Source organism: Pleurodeles waltl, chromosome 7, assembly GCF_031143425.1.
Source record: "Pleurodeles waltl isolate 20211129_DDA chromosome 7, aPleWal1.hap1.20221129, whole genome shotgun sequence".
In the NCBI taxonomy this organism is placed as follows: Eukaryota; Metazoa; Chordata; class Amphibia; order Caudata; family Salamandridae; genus Pleurodeles; species Pleurodeles waltl.
Window position 1 is genome coordinate 45360926 of NC_090446.1, and position 16342 is coordinate 45377267.

A 16342-nucleotide genomic window follows, 5' to 3' on the forward strand; every position below is an offset into this window, starting at 1 on the left:
TTTCATTTTATTTATTACTACATCATTTTTAGGGTCGAGTCTGTGTAGCATGCACTTGCACATGCGTATCGCGTGCGAGATGCTGTAGTAGTTAGAAAAGGGCTCGGAGCTCCGTCCATGTCACGTCAGTGTCTTTTATTGGTTTGTGGGCTTGCCTTTTAAAATCTTTCATTAGTGGAAGGCATCCATACGTCATGCTTGTCCAGTGGCTAGCCCTCCTCGAGCACAGCAACCAAGTGCTGAAAACATACGAGGCCCGATGTTTTCCGTCTGGTTTGTGGACTACTTTTTCTCTTTTTTCGCAGCGCGATCGCGCTTGTTTAGCAGCGCAATTGTGCTAATTTTTTTACCATTTAATGAGGCAAGAAAAGTCCGGTTGGGAGTTTACAACTGCTTATAGCTCTAACTCTGAGAAATCCGAGACCTGTTGCATTGCAAATGCTTGTTTCTAACTTGGCATAGCGTTTTTCTTGTGTTATGTTTTCACTTTAATACTGTTTGAGTGTTGTATAAATAGTTTATGCATTGCCTCTAAGGTAAGCCTGAGTCAGTGTGCCAAGCTACCAGAGGGTTGTGCCACAGGTTTACTTAGTGCCTCAGTAGTTCACCCTAGCAGGATTTTCATTATTCTTTGAAGTGGGTTCTCATCTTCTCCAAGTAGCCTTCCAATTTCTTACAATTTCTAAAACTTGTTGCAACTCAGGCAACCTTGTCTTTGGAATGTAGGTTTTCAGATACAAATGTTCAGACATTGCGTATGTTACCTGGCGACTTGCCACCATGATGTTTTATGAACCCCACTATTTAAGGCACAACACCTGGTTAATACTGGCTCACCATTTGTGATTTAATTCTTATTTATAAATCCAGTGGGACTCCGTAAGCACCCCAACATTTTGTTAGTTGTAGTTTATTGACAATGGTTTGTTCCATGCAGCATGCATGTTCTTTTGAGGAGTTTGAATGTCCTTTCATACCTTCCTATGTTTACACTGGATACGATATATGTTTATTTGTTTATATGGTTTTTATTAAGGTTTCTCAGGCCATATGACACGTTGGTACATTAATGTCATACCAATTCCTCTCAGCCATGTGAGGTCCCACAATGAATCAGAAACAGTTTCCCAACAACCAAATCACAAAAAACAATCAGGCATTGTTATCTCTTGAGAGTTGCACTGCCTCCGTGTATGCCCTAGCCCCCCTTGCCTTTTGGGGAACGGGCTGCCCCCCTGGAATGCCACACACATTTACCCTCACCAGGCGCGCAATGGCGGGTTTCAGTCGGCCCCCAAGCCGCCCACGTCAGCCCCCACTCCTGGGTATTCCAGTAGCCTCACTTGCCCCATTCCTGAGCTCTCCCCAGTTGGGTCTGGCATCCGCAGGGTCTCTCCTGTGCCCGCAAATCACCCTCAGCGTGTGTGCCCCTTCTAGTGTGTTTCCAGGATCCTTCCTGTTCCCTCCACTCAGGCGCGTCTCTAAGACTCGGGGCCTCGCCGCCAGCCTCTTTATAGCTGTGCAGCGTTGTGCAGAGTAATACAACATCCCTGATGGGTTTCTTGTTTTCAGGGGATGGGAGCAGGCCCACTAGGTCTGCCTGAGTGGGGGCTGGACTGACCATCCAGTGGCCCTGTTTAGTTGCTCTGTCACCTCCTGCCAGTAGGAGTCAGTGAAGGACAGGGCCAGACGAGGTGAAGGAAGTCCACTTCAGGATGCTTCAAGCCGCACGGGTGCCGTGCTTAATGTGCAGTGCTTTGGAGAAAGGTCGGCCTGATGTACAAAGTTGTTCTTTATCAGTTTACAATGACAGTAGAATTAACCTCACCCCTTCATGGACTCTGCCCCAGTCTCTGCCAGTCATGGGCTCACTCCTTCCCAGTTTGTGTATATTCGGGGTGGCGACAGTGGAAGGTCATTCCTCAGTGCTTGATAAACATTGAATATCATTCCCCTCTCCCCTCACTCAGTGCTTGATAAACATTGAATGTCATTCCCCTCTCCCCTCACTCAGTGCTTGATAAACATTGAATATCATTCCCCTCTCCCCTCACTCAGTGCTTGATAAACATTGAATGTCATTCCCCTCGTCCCTCACTCAGTGCTTGATAAACACTGAGTATCATGCCCCTCTTCCCGCACCAGGAGCACCGTCGGCGTTTGGAGGGGCGGTGGCCCCTACGGTGGCGCCTCCGGGAAGCACCCCCACAGCCCACGTGCCACGGCAGAGCTCTTTGCGTGTTGTAGATATGGACCAGTCCCAGTGCAAAGACGCAACAGCATCCTCTCTCGCGACGAACTTCTTGTCGGGGTATAGGTTGCCCCAAGTATCGCAACCTCCATCCTTCCATTTTTGACCCGATAGAGACCCAGCTGTCTGAACCAACCGTTGCGAGGACCATGTCAGCAGATCTGGTGCGTCACCGCCATTACCCAGATCCTACATACATGACGTATGATACATGTGTGCCCAGCGGTACCCTCGCTCTCCCAGCCACCACCGTTAATGCTGCTCATTGCTGGGTTCAGGGAGCTGCCATGGTATGTTCCGTTCACTACCGGTCTTTTTACAAGGAATTTTCATTTACAGCGCATTTTTCATAAAAAAAAAACACACACAGACTGGCCATGCAGAAAGTTCCAGAGCCCTGGTAAGACTGATCCATCGGTATGCCCGAGACTTATACTGACATGGTCCTTTCATGTAGTTTAAAAATGTGCCCCTTTCGCTTTCTGTACATGCACTCAGTGCTTAATTTGTGCTTGTTGTTTCCGGTGCGGGGCACCGGCTCTTATTTTTGAGGTGCGGCGCTTATTTTTCTGCCTCAAGCATTTAATGCGAGCAAAAGACAAATGTGGGGTAGACGGAGGAAGAGAAAAACGAAAAAGTGTCACAAAGGGAGAAAGCAGAAAGCTGCAGAGTGAGCTGAAGGGGCAGAGAGAGGCTGTAAATGGATTGAAGAGGCCCGAGATGATTTTAGGATTATGCAGCCTCAGTATTCCGTGTTCACACATTTAATTACAGCAGCCGCATGTTTAAGAGGAGAGCTTTGGCCACCAGCAACTTTTTATTTACAAATTAAGCACTGCATGCAAAGCCACCTGCCTGGGCTCTGCCCACTACTCCTGTGCCCACAGTCTGTCAGAGAAACACAATCATGCACATGCACATGTATTCAGATCTATTCCCATCCAAAGACACACCCTTGTGCGGACACTCACGCTCATTTCACAGAGGTGCAAAAAGGACGCCAGCTGACCTGATGCTGACCTCCAGTAAAATGGGCTTCCATGCCCCCTAGTCAGGGACTGAGGTGCAGCCGCAGTAGGGATTCTGATGGCCATACAGACCCCTGGGTGCCACTGCAACTGCTGCACCTTTTAATATGATAAAAAACTTCATTTGCATTTCACATGTAGTTAACATCAGTTTACAATATTGACTTGACGTGTACAACCTATTTAAATGTTGTCTATTTCAAAATCGTTTTTTACACTGCATACCTGCTGTAACAGCGTGCTGTGTGTATTTTACATTCGATAACATTGTTGTAAAATGTTTGATTTTTAACTAATGACCGATAACAGCTGCAACTTGTTGTAAGAAGTGTATTTTTTCCTCAGTACAAAACCCCTCATATTGCATTCAATGAGTCTGCAATCGTTTTTTTGCTTCCTACACTCAACAAGAATACAAATACAGATGAATACTTTTTTGACTATAAAAAGAAATTAAATTTAACATTTGTTTATTTTTAATTTTTTTTTCAATGTAAATTTTTGTTTCCCTGTATGAGCACCTGATCCCAGTCAGTGGACTGCAGTACATTTCAGTCCCTATTAAATGTTAGGAAAGCACCTTAAAGGTACAATTTGGCGTCCTGCTTCTGTTTGTGCTTTACGTTTGCACATTTTTCTATGCAGCACGGGTGGAATCCTGCTATAGATGGGAGTCTCTCCTTATAAAAAGTCAGGCAGCTTAGAACTATGCTATGACATTAAACAGTTGTTTAAATCAGGCAGTATGTCTTTTACCTTGTTATTGTGCAGTGAATGCAGAATAGATACGAACTTTTTTCATCAATTTAAATATGACATGCACAAACTCCGAAATATCATGGTATCCGACTTTAGGAGGTTGGCTTGGTGTATGGTGGAGATATATATATATATATATATATATATATTTACAGTGCTTGAAATTGAAAAATTAAAGTGCATGTACTCTGTGCCAGAGTACCTGCCTGTTTCCGAGTAGTGCCGGTACTCTCCAATTAAAAGTATTACGTTTTTCTTGAGATGTGCCAGTACTCTCCCTCTCAAAATAAAAAAGTGCTGGTACTCAGTACCGGACAGCACCGGCCCATTTAAAGCACTGTATATATATATATATATATATATATATATATATATATATATATATATATATATATATATATATATATATATATATATATACATAAATATATATATACCAGGTCCAGGTATCCCTTATTAGTGAGGTGTAGGCAGTGTCTAGAAGCCAGGCTCTCTAGAGGTAGCTGTGGATGAGCAGCCAAGGCTTATCCAGGAGACATGCAAAGCTCATGCAATACTACTGTAGTCACACCACGCTTACACATATGAAAGAATACACTCAGTTGTACAAAAACAAAGGTACTTTATTATAGTAACACAACACTAGATTACTTATAGGCAGTCCCCACCAACTGGAGGTAAGTATACACTAGTTATATAAACAAAAACAATCAGAAATTAGCATAGAAAAAACAAGCATTGGCAATACTTAGTGAAAATAGTAAGGGCCATAGGGGAGGGCCAAACCATATACTAAGAAAGTGGAATGCGAAGTGAAGTCCCCCACCCAAGATTATGGAGTTGTCAGAGGGGAGTTGGAAAAACTAGGACCCCCAAGAGGTGAGAACCTGAGTAACCCCCAGCGATCAGGACAGTAGAGGTAAGTACCTGGTCTTCCCAGGGACTAACAGGAGAACTTAGAAAAGGGATTGTGCAAGAATAGGACCAGTCTAGAAGAAACCAATGGTGGATTCTGAAAGAAGAGGACCTGCAAAAGAACGGGATAGAGTCCAGTCCACGATGGAGTGTCCAGTGCGGGCAGAAGCTACTAACCACCCTTCTGTGGGTGAAGATAACGGTCGTCGGGAGAAGAAGAAGACCAGCTGTGAAGATCTGGAGCTGAAGAGGGGTTCCACGTTGGTTGTCGGGTTGCAGTTGGTCAGTGGAGTTGGAGAACCACCAACAAGCCTTGGCAAATGCAAGAGGAGCAAAAGAAGAGTTACAAAGACAAAGAGGACCAGCAAGGCCCGGGGCCTCAACCCTTGGAGAGAAGTCCGAGGTGACCCTCAGTAGTCGGGAGAGCCAAAAGAAGTAGTCACAGCCCCCACAGGCAACCCACTGGCAGCAGTCACAATAAGTGACAGTGAGACCCAGTCAGCACACCTGAAGAGGAGTCCTGCCTCGCTGTAGCAGCAGAGAGGAGACTGTGCTTGGCAGGATGAAGTGCTGGGGGCTGGGGCTTCTTGGAGCCTGGAAATCCCTTGGAGCAGGAGACAACAAGCCTGGGTAGCTGCAAGAGTCGCAGTGCACAGGGGTACTGCCCTGCAAGGACAGGCAAGGGCTTACTGACTCCCAAGTTGGACAGCTGGCAGAGAGGAACAAGGGGACCACTCCAGACTGCCACTTGTGATGAAGGATCCACGCAGTTCCAGAGGACAGCAGATACACACACCCAGACGTTGTTGCTGTAGTTACCTGCAGATGCAGTGGAGTGGCTCCTTCACTCTAAGGGAGATTCTTTCTTGCTTCTTGGTGCAGGCTGAAGTCTTGCTGACTCCAAAGGATGCACAGCCGAGGAAATGTTGCAGTTGTTGGAAAGAGCTCGAGAGACAATGTTACAAAGCAAAGTCGTCGCCGGAGTTGCAGTCTTGTTGGTTCCTGAAGAGTCCAGTTGCGGTTCCAGTGGCCAGAAGTTGAAGTAAAGGATGCAGCGGGCCTGGTGGAGTTTACTGGATGCTCACCACTGAAGGTCCTGAAGTTAACCTCACCGATGTAGACTTTGGGTCTGATTTAGCATTTGGGGGAGGACGGTACTCCGTCACAACGATGACGGATATCCCGTCTTCTGAAATATGGATCCCATTATTTCCTATGGGATTTATATTTCGGTGGACGGGATATCAGTCACCGCTGTTACAGAGTAAACTGTCTGCTGGAATCTAAATAAGGCCCTTAGTCTTCCATCCATCTGAAGTTTGTAAGCTGAGTGCCATAAGCTGGGTCACGGTAACATCTGTTATGCACATTTAGAAATTGCAGAAGGGTGGTATGAAGCACAATATAAAAATGCATTATTTTTACTATTGTTATTAACCCTGCAAACCCTGTATACAATCCAGTCTCTAATTTCCTTACCACAGTCAAACTGTGATGCCTCCAGTCACTTTTAAGAATGAAATGATATAACTACTCTACTGTAATAACTTATTACAATTGAGTTATGATGTCATAATGCCTGCTGCCAGTACCCACAATTAAGTGCTGGGTTACTCCTTTCTTGGAACAGTGAATTAAATAAATATGACAGCTGCATCATGTCTGTGCCCATGGCTGGTGATGTGCGCACTTGTATACATAATTATGCTGGGGCCGTTACAGTGTCATAATGTATATGTATGCATGCGTGATGATCAGGGGCGGCTCCTTCGCTATGGCGGAGCGTCGCACCCCTGGCCAAGAGCCAGGAGATGAAAAATAAAACGATAGTTGCATTATTGTTTTCATCTGCTGGCTCAGCCAGCAGTACAGGGAGGGGCAGGGCAACGGGAGGGGGGGGAGGATTAGAGAGTGTACATCTTAGTGCGCATGTGTGTTTGGCCGGCCATCTGAGGCTGGACAAACACACATGCGCACTTAGGTTTCTCCAGCACAGCTGTGTTTAACAGCCGACCTGGAGAAACTGCACAGATCCCAGGGCTGTGTCTGAGTAGTCCTGATGCTGCTTTCATGCTACGTTTGGCATGAAAGCAGCGCCAGGATTGCTGGGGAGCCTGTGCTGGTGCCCCAGTGAAAGCTGGGACACCACATGGAGGGAAGAGGAGCGCGAAGCAGCAGGAGACGGCAGTAAGGTAAGTTTATTTTATATTTTATTTTCCCCCATCCATCTCTTCCCATCTCCTGCCCCTCCCCTTGAGATTTGCTGTGGCCGCCGCTGGTGATGACACATGTGTAGTCATAATTGTGCTTTCTTAGGTCCCTGTGTTGATAGCACAGATGTCATACAGCTCAATTGCTAACAAGATATATACAATAGGCTCTGGTACATCCCCTTCAACCATAGGCTATCTTCACTAAACCTCTTTCAGCCACAGGCTACAGATTCTGTCAATCATGTCTTGGCTCAGACCAGTGGATGTTTTTTTCTTTTTGCTGACGTGGAACAGCATGAGCTAAAGCGGTTGGCAAAGCCAAAATATGGCGAAACGCTATTGAAAGACAAGACCTATTGGCTTTGCCAGTGCTTAAAATTCATCAGCCCGAAAATTGTCTGTCTTTTAAGATCTACTTTTTAATGTCACTCATTGTACTCACAGACACCACCAAGCCGGTGGCTCCCACTAATATCTACCACCATGGTCTACAAATAACTTCACTGGAAAGAAAAGAAACACTAAAACAGCATACTTCAGTTGAACTATAGTCGTACAAGGGTCTCTCACATCTATCAGGAGGGGCCCAAGCCAACAAGGTACGTTAATGACAGATTCCAAGACAACACAACACACTGTAAAACGATCTGAACTACTTTCTTGACTATATATGTAGTGCAAATATATGGTACTTAACTGTATGGTCATGTCACATGCCATAAAGTAAGTTACTGTTTTACATTTCTTTATATGGGGTAATATTTTCTACACACACCAGGAGAAATACAAATGAAAAAGAAATACGAAAATAGTTGTTGCAGGAAGAAGACATGTAAACTCCTTTCATGTTTTCCTGATTCGCTCTAATCACATAAAAGAGAAAACATTTCAATTACAAGATGGCCGCTCTATTGGATTATTAATATCAGCTTTTTTCACATCACAAAGTTAGAAAAGGGCTATTTCGGAGGAGATTCATGCCGACCTTGGGTGTGAGGCTTATTTACGTGTGTTCCTGCTAGGTGGGTAGTTTACCTCTCAGACTGACAAGTTTCCAGCCTTTGTCTTTTCTTTTGCAATGTATTATAGAAACATAAATTCAATGGTTTGTTTCATGTTTGTATTAGGACGCTCCACAATACCAATTCCAGTAGTAGCAGCTAATAAACGCATTGCTTGCCTCGCTCCTATCATGTAAGAGTAATTAGTCGAGTGATGCAATCTAGGACTACAAGTCCCATAATGCAGCGTGTCGAATTGCAAATCAGGGCCTGAGGACCTGGTTTCCCCGCTGACATGCCCCCGCAGGCTTTTCTCTCTGTTCCGAAGCCCCCTGCTCTGAGTAGGAGTCGGGGGGAGTAGTGTCAGAGGCTCGGAGCAGCCTCAGAAGGCAGGCCACATTGTTATTCCGTAAACCTACACTGGAGCGCCTTGGTGCCCGTGCGCCTGCTCTACAATCCAGGCGGGGAAGGATGCGATCATAGATCATACATGGGAGGCTGCTGATCTGGGAGCCCGGGGACAGTGTAACAAGGGGCTCCATCAGCACACCCCCTCCCCCCGCACACAAAACCCACTGCAGCAAAAACACCATGAAGATCAGACAGGACATCTGCACGAAGCCTCGGCTCCAGGTGAGTGATACTCTGTGAGTGGGAGCTTTGCATGCAGACCCCGGGGCACCGTCTAGGGCTTCGAGCTGTGTGAAGACAATGCACCATTAATAGTACTGACATCATAATGATGCATTGCCTGCCATCTGTGTGTTTACTAGGCATTGCTGCACGGTGTAGCAACAACAACTTGTGGGCTGCTGCATGGGTGCACACTGTGTGTTTTACTAGGGAGGGAAACGCCACGCACGTTTATGAACTACATGCCTTCCACATGTATAAACTAAATGCCATGCACATGTATAAACTAAATGCCACACACGTTTATAAACTAAATGCCATCCACATTTAGGAACTACACGGCATACATTATTTATTAACTAAACGCCACGCACATTTATGAACTAAATTCCATCCACATGTATAAACTAAACGCCATGCACACTTATGCACCAAATGCCTTCCACAGGTATTAACTAAACGCCATGCACACTTATGCACTAAATGCCTTCCACATGTATTAACTAAACGCCATGCACATTTATGCACTAGATGCCTTCCACAGGTATTAACTAAACGCCATGCACATTTATGAACTAAATTCCATCCACATGTATAAACTAAACGCCATGCACACTTATGCACTAGATGCCTTCCACATGTATTAACTAAACGCCATGCACATTTATAAATGAAACGCTATACACATGTATAAACTAAACGCCATGCACATTTATAAACTAAACGCCACACACGTTTATAAACACCACACATGTTTATAAACTAAATGCCAACCACATTTATGAACTACATGCCATCCACATGTATAAACTAAATGCCATACACGTTTATAAACTAAATGCCATGCACATTTATAAATTAAACGCCACGCACATTTATGAACTAAATTCCATCCACATGTATAAACTAAACGCCATGCACACTTATGAACTAAATGCCTTCCACATGTATGACTAAACAGCACACACATGTATAAACTAAACGCCACGCACATTTATAAACTAAACGCCACACACGGTTATAAACTAGACGCCACACACGCTTATAAACTAAACGCCACACACGCTTATAAACTAAACGCCACACATGTTTATAAACTAAACGTCATGCACATTTATGAACTTCATGCCATACACATGTATAAACTAAAGAGCATGCACATTTATAAACTAAACACCATACACATTTATAAACTAAACGGCATGCACATTTATAAACTAAACACCACGCACATCTATGAACTACATGCCATACACATGTATAAACTAAACGGCATGCAAATTAATAAACTAAATGCCATACACATTTATAAACTAAACACCATACACATTTATAAACTAAACGCCATGCACATGTATAAACTAGGTGCCACGTATATTTAAGAACTAAATTCCATCCACATGTATAAACTAAACACCACACACATTTATGAACTAAATGCCTTCCACATGTATAAACTAAACGCATGCACATTTATAAACTAAATGTCATACACATTTATAAACTAAACGCCATGCACATTTATAAACTAAACACCATGCACGTGTATAAACTAAACGGCAAACACACATTTATGAACTAACTTCCATCCACATGTATAAACTAGATGCCATGCACATTTATAAACTAAACGCCACATACATTTCTGAACTAAATGCCACCATATGTATAAACTAAACGCGATGCACATTTATAAACTAAACACCATGCACATTTGTAAACTGAATGCCATGCACATTTATAAACTAAACGCCACGCACATTTATGAACTACATACCACGCACATTTATAAACTAAACGCCACACACATTTATAAACCAAACGCCATGCACATTTATGAACTAAATGCCATCCACATGTACAAACTAAATGTCATACACGTTTCTAAATTAAATGCCATCCACATTGATAAACTAAATGCCATTCACATTTATAAACTAAACGACATGTACATTTATAAACTAAACGCCATGCACATTTATGAACTAAATGCCATCCACATTTCTAAACTAAATGCCATCCACATTTCTAAACTAAATGCCATCCACATTTATAAACTAAACGCCATACACATTTATGAACTAAATGTCATCCACGTGTACAAATTAAATGGCATCCACATTTCTAAATTAAATGCCATCCACATTTATAAACTAAACGCCATTCACATTTATAAACTAAACGCCACACACGGTTATAAACTAGACGCCACACACGCTTATAAACTAAACGCCACACACGCTTATAAACTAAACGCCACACATGTTTATAAACTAAACGTCATGCACATTTATGAACTTCATGCCATACACATGTATAAACTAAAGAGCATGCACATTTATAAACTAAACACCATACACATTTATAAACTAAACGGCATGCACATTTATAAACTAAACACCACGCACATCTATGAACTACATGCCATACACATGTATAAACTAAACGGCATGCAAATTAATAAACTAAATGCCATACACATTTATAAACTAAACACCATACACATTTATAAACTAAACGCCATGCACATGTATAAACTAGGTGCCACGTATATTTAAGAACTAAATTCCATCCACATGTATAAACTAAACACCACACACATTTATGAACTAAATGCCTTCCACATGTATAAACTAAACGCCATGCACATTTATAAACTAAATGTCATACACATTTATAAACTAAACGCCATGCACATTTATAAACTAAACACCATGCACGTGTATAAACTAAACGGCAAACACACATTTATGAACTAACTTCCATCCACATGTATAAACTAGATGCCATGCACATTTATAAACTAAACGCCACATACATTTCTGAACTAAATGCCACCATATGTATAAACTAAACGCGATGCACATTTATAAACTAAACACCATGCACATTTGTAAACTGAATGCCATGCACATTTATAAACTAAACGCCACGCACATTTATGAACTACATACCACGCACATTTATAAACTAAACGCCACACACATTTATAAACCAAACGCCATGCACATTTATGAACTAAATGCCATCCACATGTACAAACTAAATGTCATACACGTTTCTAAATTAAATGCCATCCATATTGATAAACTAAATGCCATTCACATTTATAAACTAAACGACATGTACATTTATAAACTAAACGCCATGCACATTTATGAACTAAATGCCATCCACATTTCTAAACTAAATGCCATCCACATTTCTAAACTAAATGCCATCCACATTTATAAACTAAACGCCATACACATTTATGAACTAAATGTCATCCACGTGTACAAATTAAATGGCATCCACATTTCTAAATTAAATGCCATCCACATTTATAAACTAAACGCCATTCACATTTATAAACTAAACGCCACACACGTTTATAAACTAGACGCCACACACGCTTATAAACTAAACGCCACACACGCTTATAAACTAAACGCCACTCACATTTATGAACTACATGCCATATACATGTATAAACTAAACGCCATGCAAATTCATAAACTAAACGCCATGCACATTTATAAACTAAACACCATACACATTTATAAACTAAACGCCATGCACATGTATAAACTAGGTGCCACGTATATTTAAGAACTAAATTCCATCCACATGTATAAACTAAACACCACACACATTTATGAACTAAATGCCTTCCACATGTATAAACTAAACGCCATGCACATTTATAAACTAAACGTCATACACATTTATAAACTAAACGCCATGCACATTTATAAACTAAACGCCATGCACATGTATAAACTAAACGGCAAACACACATTTATGAACTAACTTCCATCCACATGTATAAACTAGATGCCATGCACATTTATAAACTAAACGCCACACACATTTATGAACTAAATGCCACCATATGTATAAACTAAACGCCATGCACATTTATAAACTAAACACCATGCACATTTGTAAACTGAATGCCATGCACATTTATAAACTAAACGCCACACACATTTATGAACTACATACCACGCACATTCATAAACTAAACGCCACACACATTTATAAACCAAACGCCATGCACATTTATGAACTAAATGCCATCCACATGTACAAACTAAATGCCATTCACATTTCTAAACTAAATGCCATCCACATTTATAAACTAAATACCATTCACATTTATAAACTAAATGACATGTACATTTATAAACTAAACACCATGCACATTTATGAACTAAATGCCATCCACATGTATAAACTAAATGCCATCCACATTTCTAAACTAAATGCCATCCACATTTCTAAACTAAATGCCATCCACATTTCTAAACTAAATGCCATCCACATTTATAAACTAAACGCCATACACATTTATGAACTAAATGCCATCCACATGTACAAACTAAATGCCATCCACATTTCTAAATTAAATGCCATCCACATTTATAAACTAAACACCATTAACATTTATAAACTAAACGACATGCACATTTATAAATTAAACACCATGCACATTTATGAACTAAATGCCATCCACATTTATAAACTAAACGCCATACACATTAATAAACTTAACTCCATACACATTTATGAATTTGCATATTCTCCACAGAAAACAGAGCAGATGAACTCAGTTACTTCACTTAAAAAGTAAAATATGACAAAACGCTGAAACCTGTTCTTCCCATTTGTCCAGCTTTCCAGGGCTAAAGCCGGGTTATATTTAATGCCACTTTCTGTTTTGCCTCTTTTAGAGAAATCGGTTGAGCCCAAATCACAGAACCTCCTCCGAGTTCCAGGCAATTAATATAAATTCAGTGCATAACTAGGGAAGAATTGATGCTATGTGCAGTTCATGTGTACAGATTCCTCTAGTAATCGAAAGTAAGGACATAAAAATAGTGATTTGCTCAAGATCACACAATTTGATAAATGACAGAAACCAGGATTATGAACACCAGGTCTCCTACTTCAAACAGCAGTGTCTCAAGGTGTTTAGATAAAGGAGTTTATTAGAACAGAAGCCAGGCATACGGAAATACATGCTTAACTGAAGTTACAAATTACCAAACACCAACCCTTCCTGTTCGTAAAGTTTTGAGAGAAAATTCAAAAGCCATGAACTTTGAAATATGGAAAAAATATCTAAAACTGACAGCTGCCTCTTAAGGGTGTTCATCAGTCACAGAGGTGCAAGCCGTCATCTTTATGTGTCGTTTGAATCCTCTGGGGATAAATTAAGCGTGAAAGGTGGCAATGTAATTCAGTTTAAACTAGAAAGAGATAAAAACAAGCATCTGCAATGCAATGGGTCTCGTGTTTGCTCGAGTTATAGCTATTAGCATTGTAAATTCCTAACTGGACTTTTCTTGCCACATAAATTGAAAATGAAAAGTAAAACACTTGACATAAGCAAGCCGATTCAAAGCTTCACGGCTGCCATGAGCTTGAGCGCAAAGGAGAGACACAAATGGAAAAAGAACTTTGTTTGCCGTCAAACATATTGGCAAAAGTGCAATTATCCATGTAACAAGGTCAGTGGCAAAGGCAGTAACAAAACCGCCAAAAGGAGGGACAAACATAAAGCACTTACCAATGATAACAAAGGATTTTTGAAAGGCAAGCCCATGAATGAGTGATAGTGATGGGCGTGCGGTGGGTGTGGTTAAAAGCCCAGATAGATTACAACACGTCAGAGCGCTTGCACTCGACCTAAAAATCAGACTAATAAATTCTTCACTGCAGAACTTGAAAAGCAAAAGCTAGCCGGAATAATTTAGTGAGTGTAATGGGTAGGATGCAAGTGAAGTAGGGCAAGGTGTGAATCACGCCTTTGTTAAAAAGTTAAATTGCCTAAACATTCCTTGGCCTATTCACAAAGGCATTTTAGAGTAGGTAAAAAGGTACTCATGTAGTACTCTTTTCCATACTCTTCCAAGCCTTTTTGAATTAGCCCCAAAATCTCTAAAATGGCAATAAAATAGGAATACTAAGGGAATAATCCTATGCAGATAGTACAACTAGAAATGACTTAGCCCTCTTTGCACTTTTACAAATAGAGAGTTGAATGATTTTGGCCCAGTTCACAAATGTATTTACGAGTACAGCTGAGACTGAAATGTGCTCCGCATTATGTAGATTAGAAACATGGGGCTCTCAAAGGAGTTTTTTTCATGAAAGCTTAACACATGTTTTCAGAGGTAACTGAACTTAAGACAGAGTGGGATAGACCTTGCTCAATAAATGAAGATTCAAACTACCCATTGCTTATGCAAATGAAAATGTTTAAACATTCAACGTAGACTGAATCTGTAAACATGTAAATTGTATACAAGCAATATTCATTATGCACATTTAAAAAAAAAATATTTTTCAAACAAATAGAAAAAAGTCCAATACAAACGTTTCTCATAATACTTATATACATATAAAGAGATTCTTTTCTCTCTCAAAAAGAGTTGACATGTCAGAGATAAAACCATATTGACATCAAGCAGCATACAGAACAAGTACACAAATGTAGCCCCTCAGGAGCCTTAAAAACCAACGTTATGCACAATTTTTATATGCTATTTCAATATGTAAAAATAAATGGGATTCATATGTTAGCATCAGCCCGTGTATGCCCAGCAAAAAAAATAATATTGTGTTGAGAACATGCATAGTTCCATTAATATGCAATTTTGCTCTTGCTGAACATAGTGTAAGTATGAGCTAAAAATAGGAGAGATAGCCTTTACGTTAGCAATCCTGGGCTGTTGTTGCAAGATGCAAAAGTGTGTGTTGACGTTTCGGTCTCAGATTAATTGAATAAGCAAGACCATCTTCAGGACTGAATGCGTAGAAACAGGCAAAATGGGTGACACTGGCAGTCTGAATAAAACATGAAATACAAAATTGTAGCAAAGAAAAAACGCATGCAGTAATTATTCAAAACAGGTGGTTTGTGGATAAACCACCAACGCCAGTTCAGCACAGTGAAATACCATGGACTAGGGTGACAACTGATAATGTAAATTATCCCAAAGCCAACGAGAGCCATGTAGACCAAGGACCAAAACACATTAATCATGCAAAACACATTTTGTGAAAAACGTAATTAGCATTTGTCCAAAGAATACCTCAAGGGTAGGCGTAGGGGTATACAAGAAGCCTGTGGTAACAGGAAGGCAATGCGAGCCAAAAGCACAACAAGCCAAATAAAGTCAAGCCTAAGAAAAAATGGACTCTCACAACTGTAATACAAACTTGCAGTTCAGATTCCTTCTGGGGAGATGGGGTTACTCTGTCACAAACGTGCCGGATATCCCATCCGCCGTATTACGATCCCATTATATGTTATTAGAATTGTAATATGGCAGACAGGATATCCGTCACGTTTGTGACGGATTAACCCATCCACCAAACTCTAAATCAGGCCCAAAGTCTGTTAACGGGTAAAAGCTATTTATTATGAGTAGCATCCATGCCCATGAAAAACAAGAAGGTGCAGCAACATAGGCTTCCCATGCAGGAACGGCTGTTAAGTTAGCAGTAAGATGGGTAGTGAACGCTCAGCAAAGCAAGCATGCAGCTCCAATA

The 16342-nt window shown here is 41.1% G+C and overlaps 1 protein-coding gene across 5 annotated transcripts in view; it reads left to right on the plus strand.

Annotated features, from left to right (window-relative positions):
• The first annotated feature begins 8134 nt into the window (after positions 1 to 8134).
• The window catches only part of LOC138303597 (zinc finger protein 436-like), a 73957-nt gene continuing 65749 nt past the window's right edge, over positions 8135 to 16342 (plus strand). For 2 of the 5 annotated variants that reach the window (XM_069242878.1, XM_069242880.1), the window contains exon 1: positions 8478 to 8800. In XM_069242878.1, the coding sequence (XP_069098979.1) occupies positions 8759 to 8800 (42 nt within the window). In that variant the 5' untranslated portion in view covers positions 8478 to 8758. Of the gene's footprint in view, positions 8189 to 8477; positions 8801 to 16342 lie in introns of those variants that run through there. The other 3 variants (XM_069242879.1, XM_069242882.1, XM_069242883.1) reach the window with 2 other exon arrangements.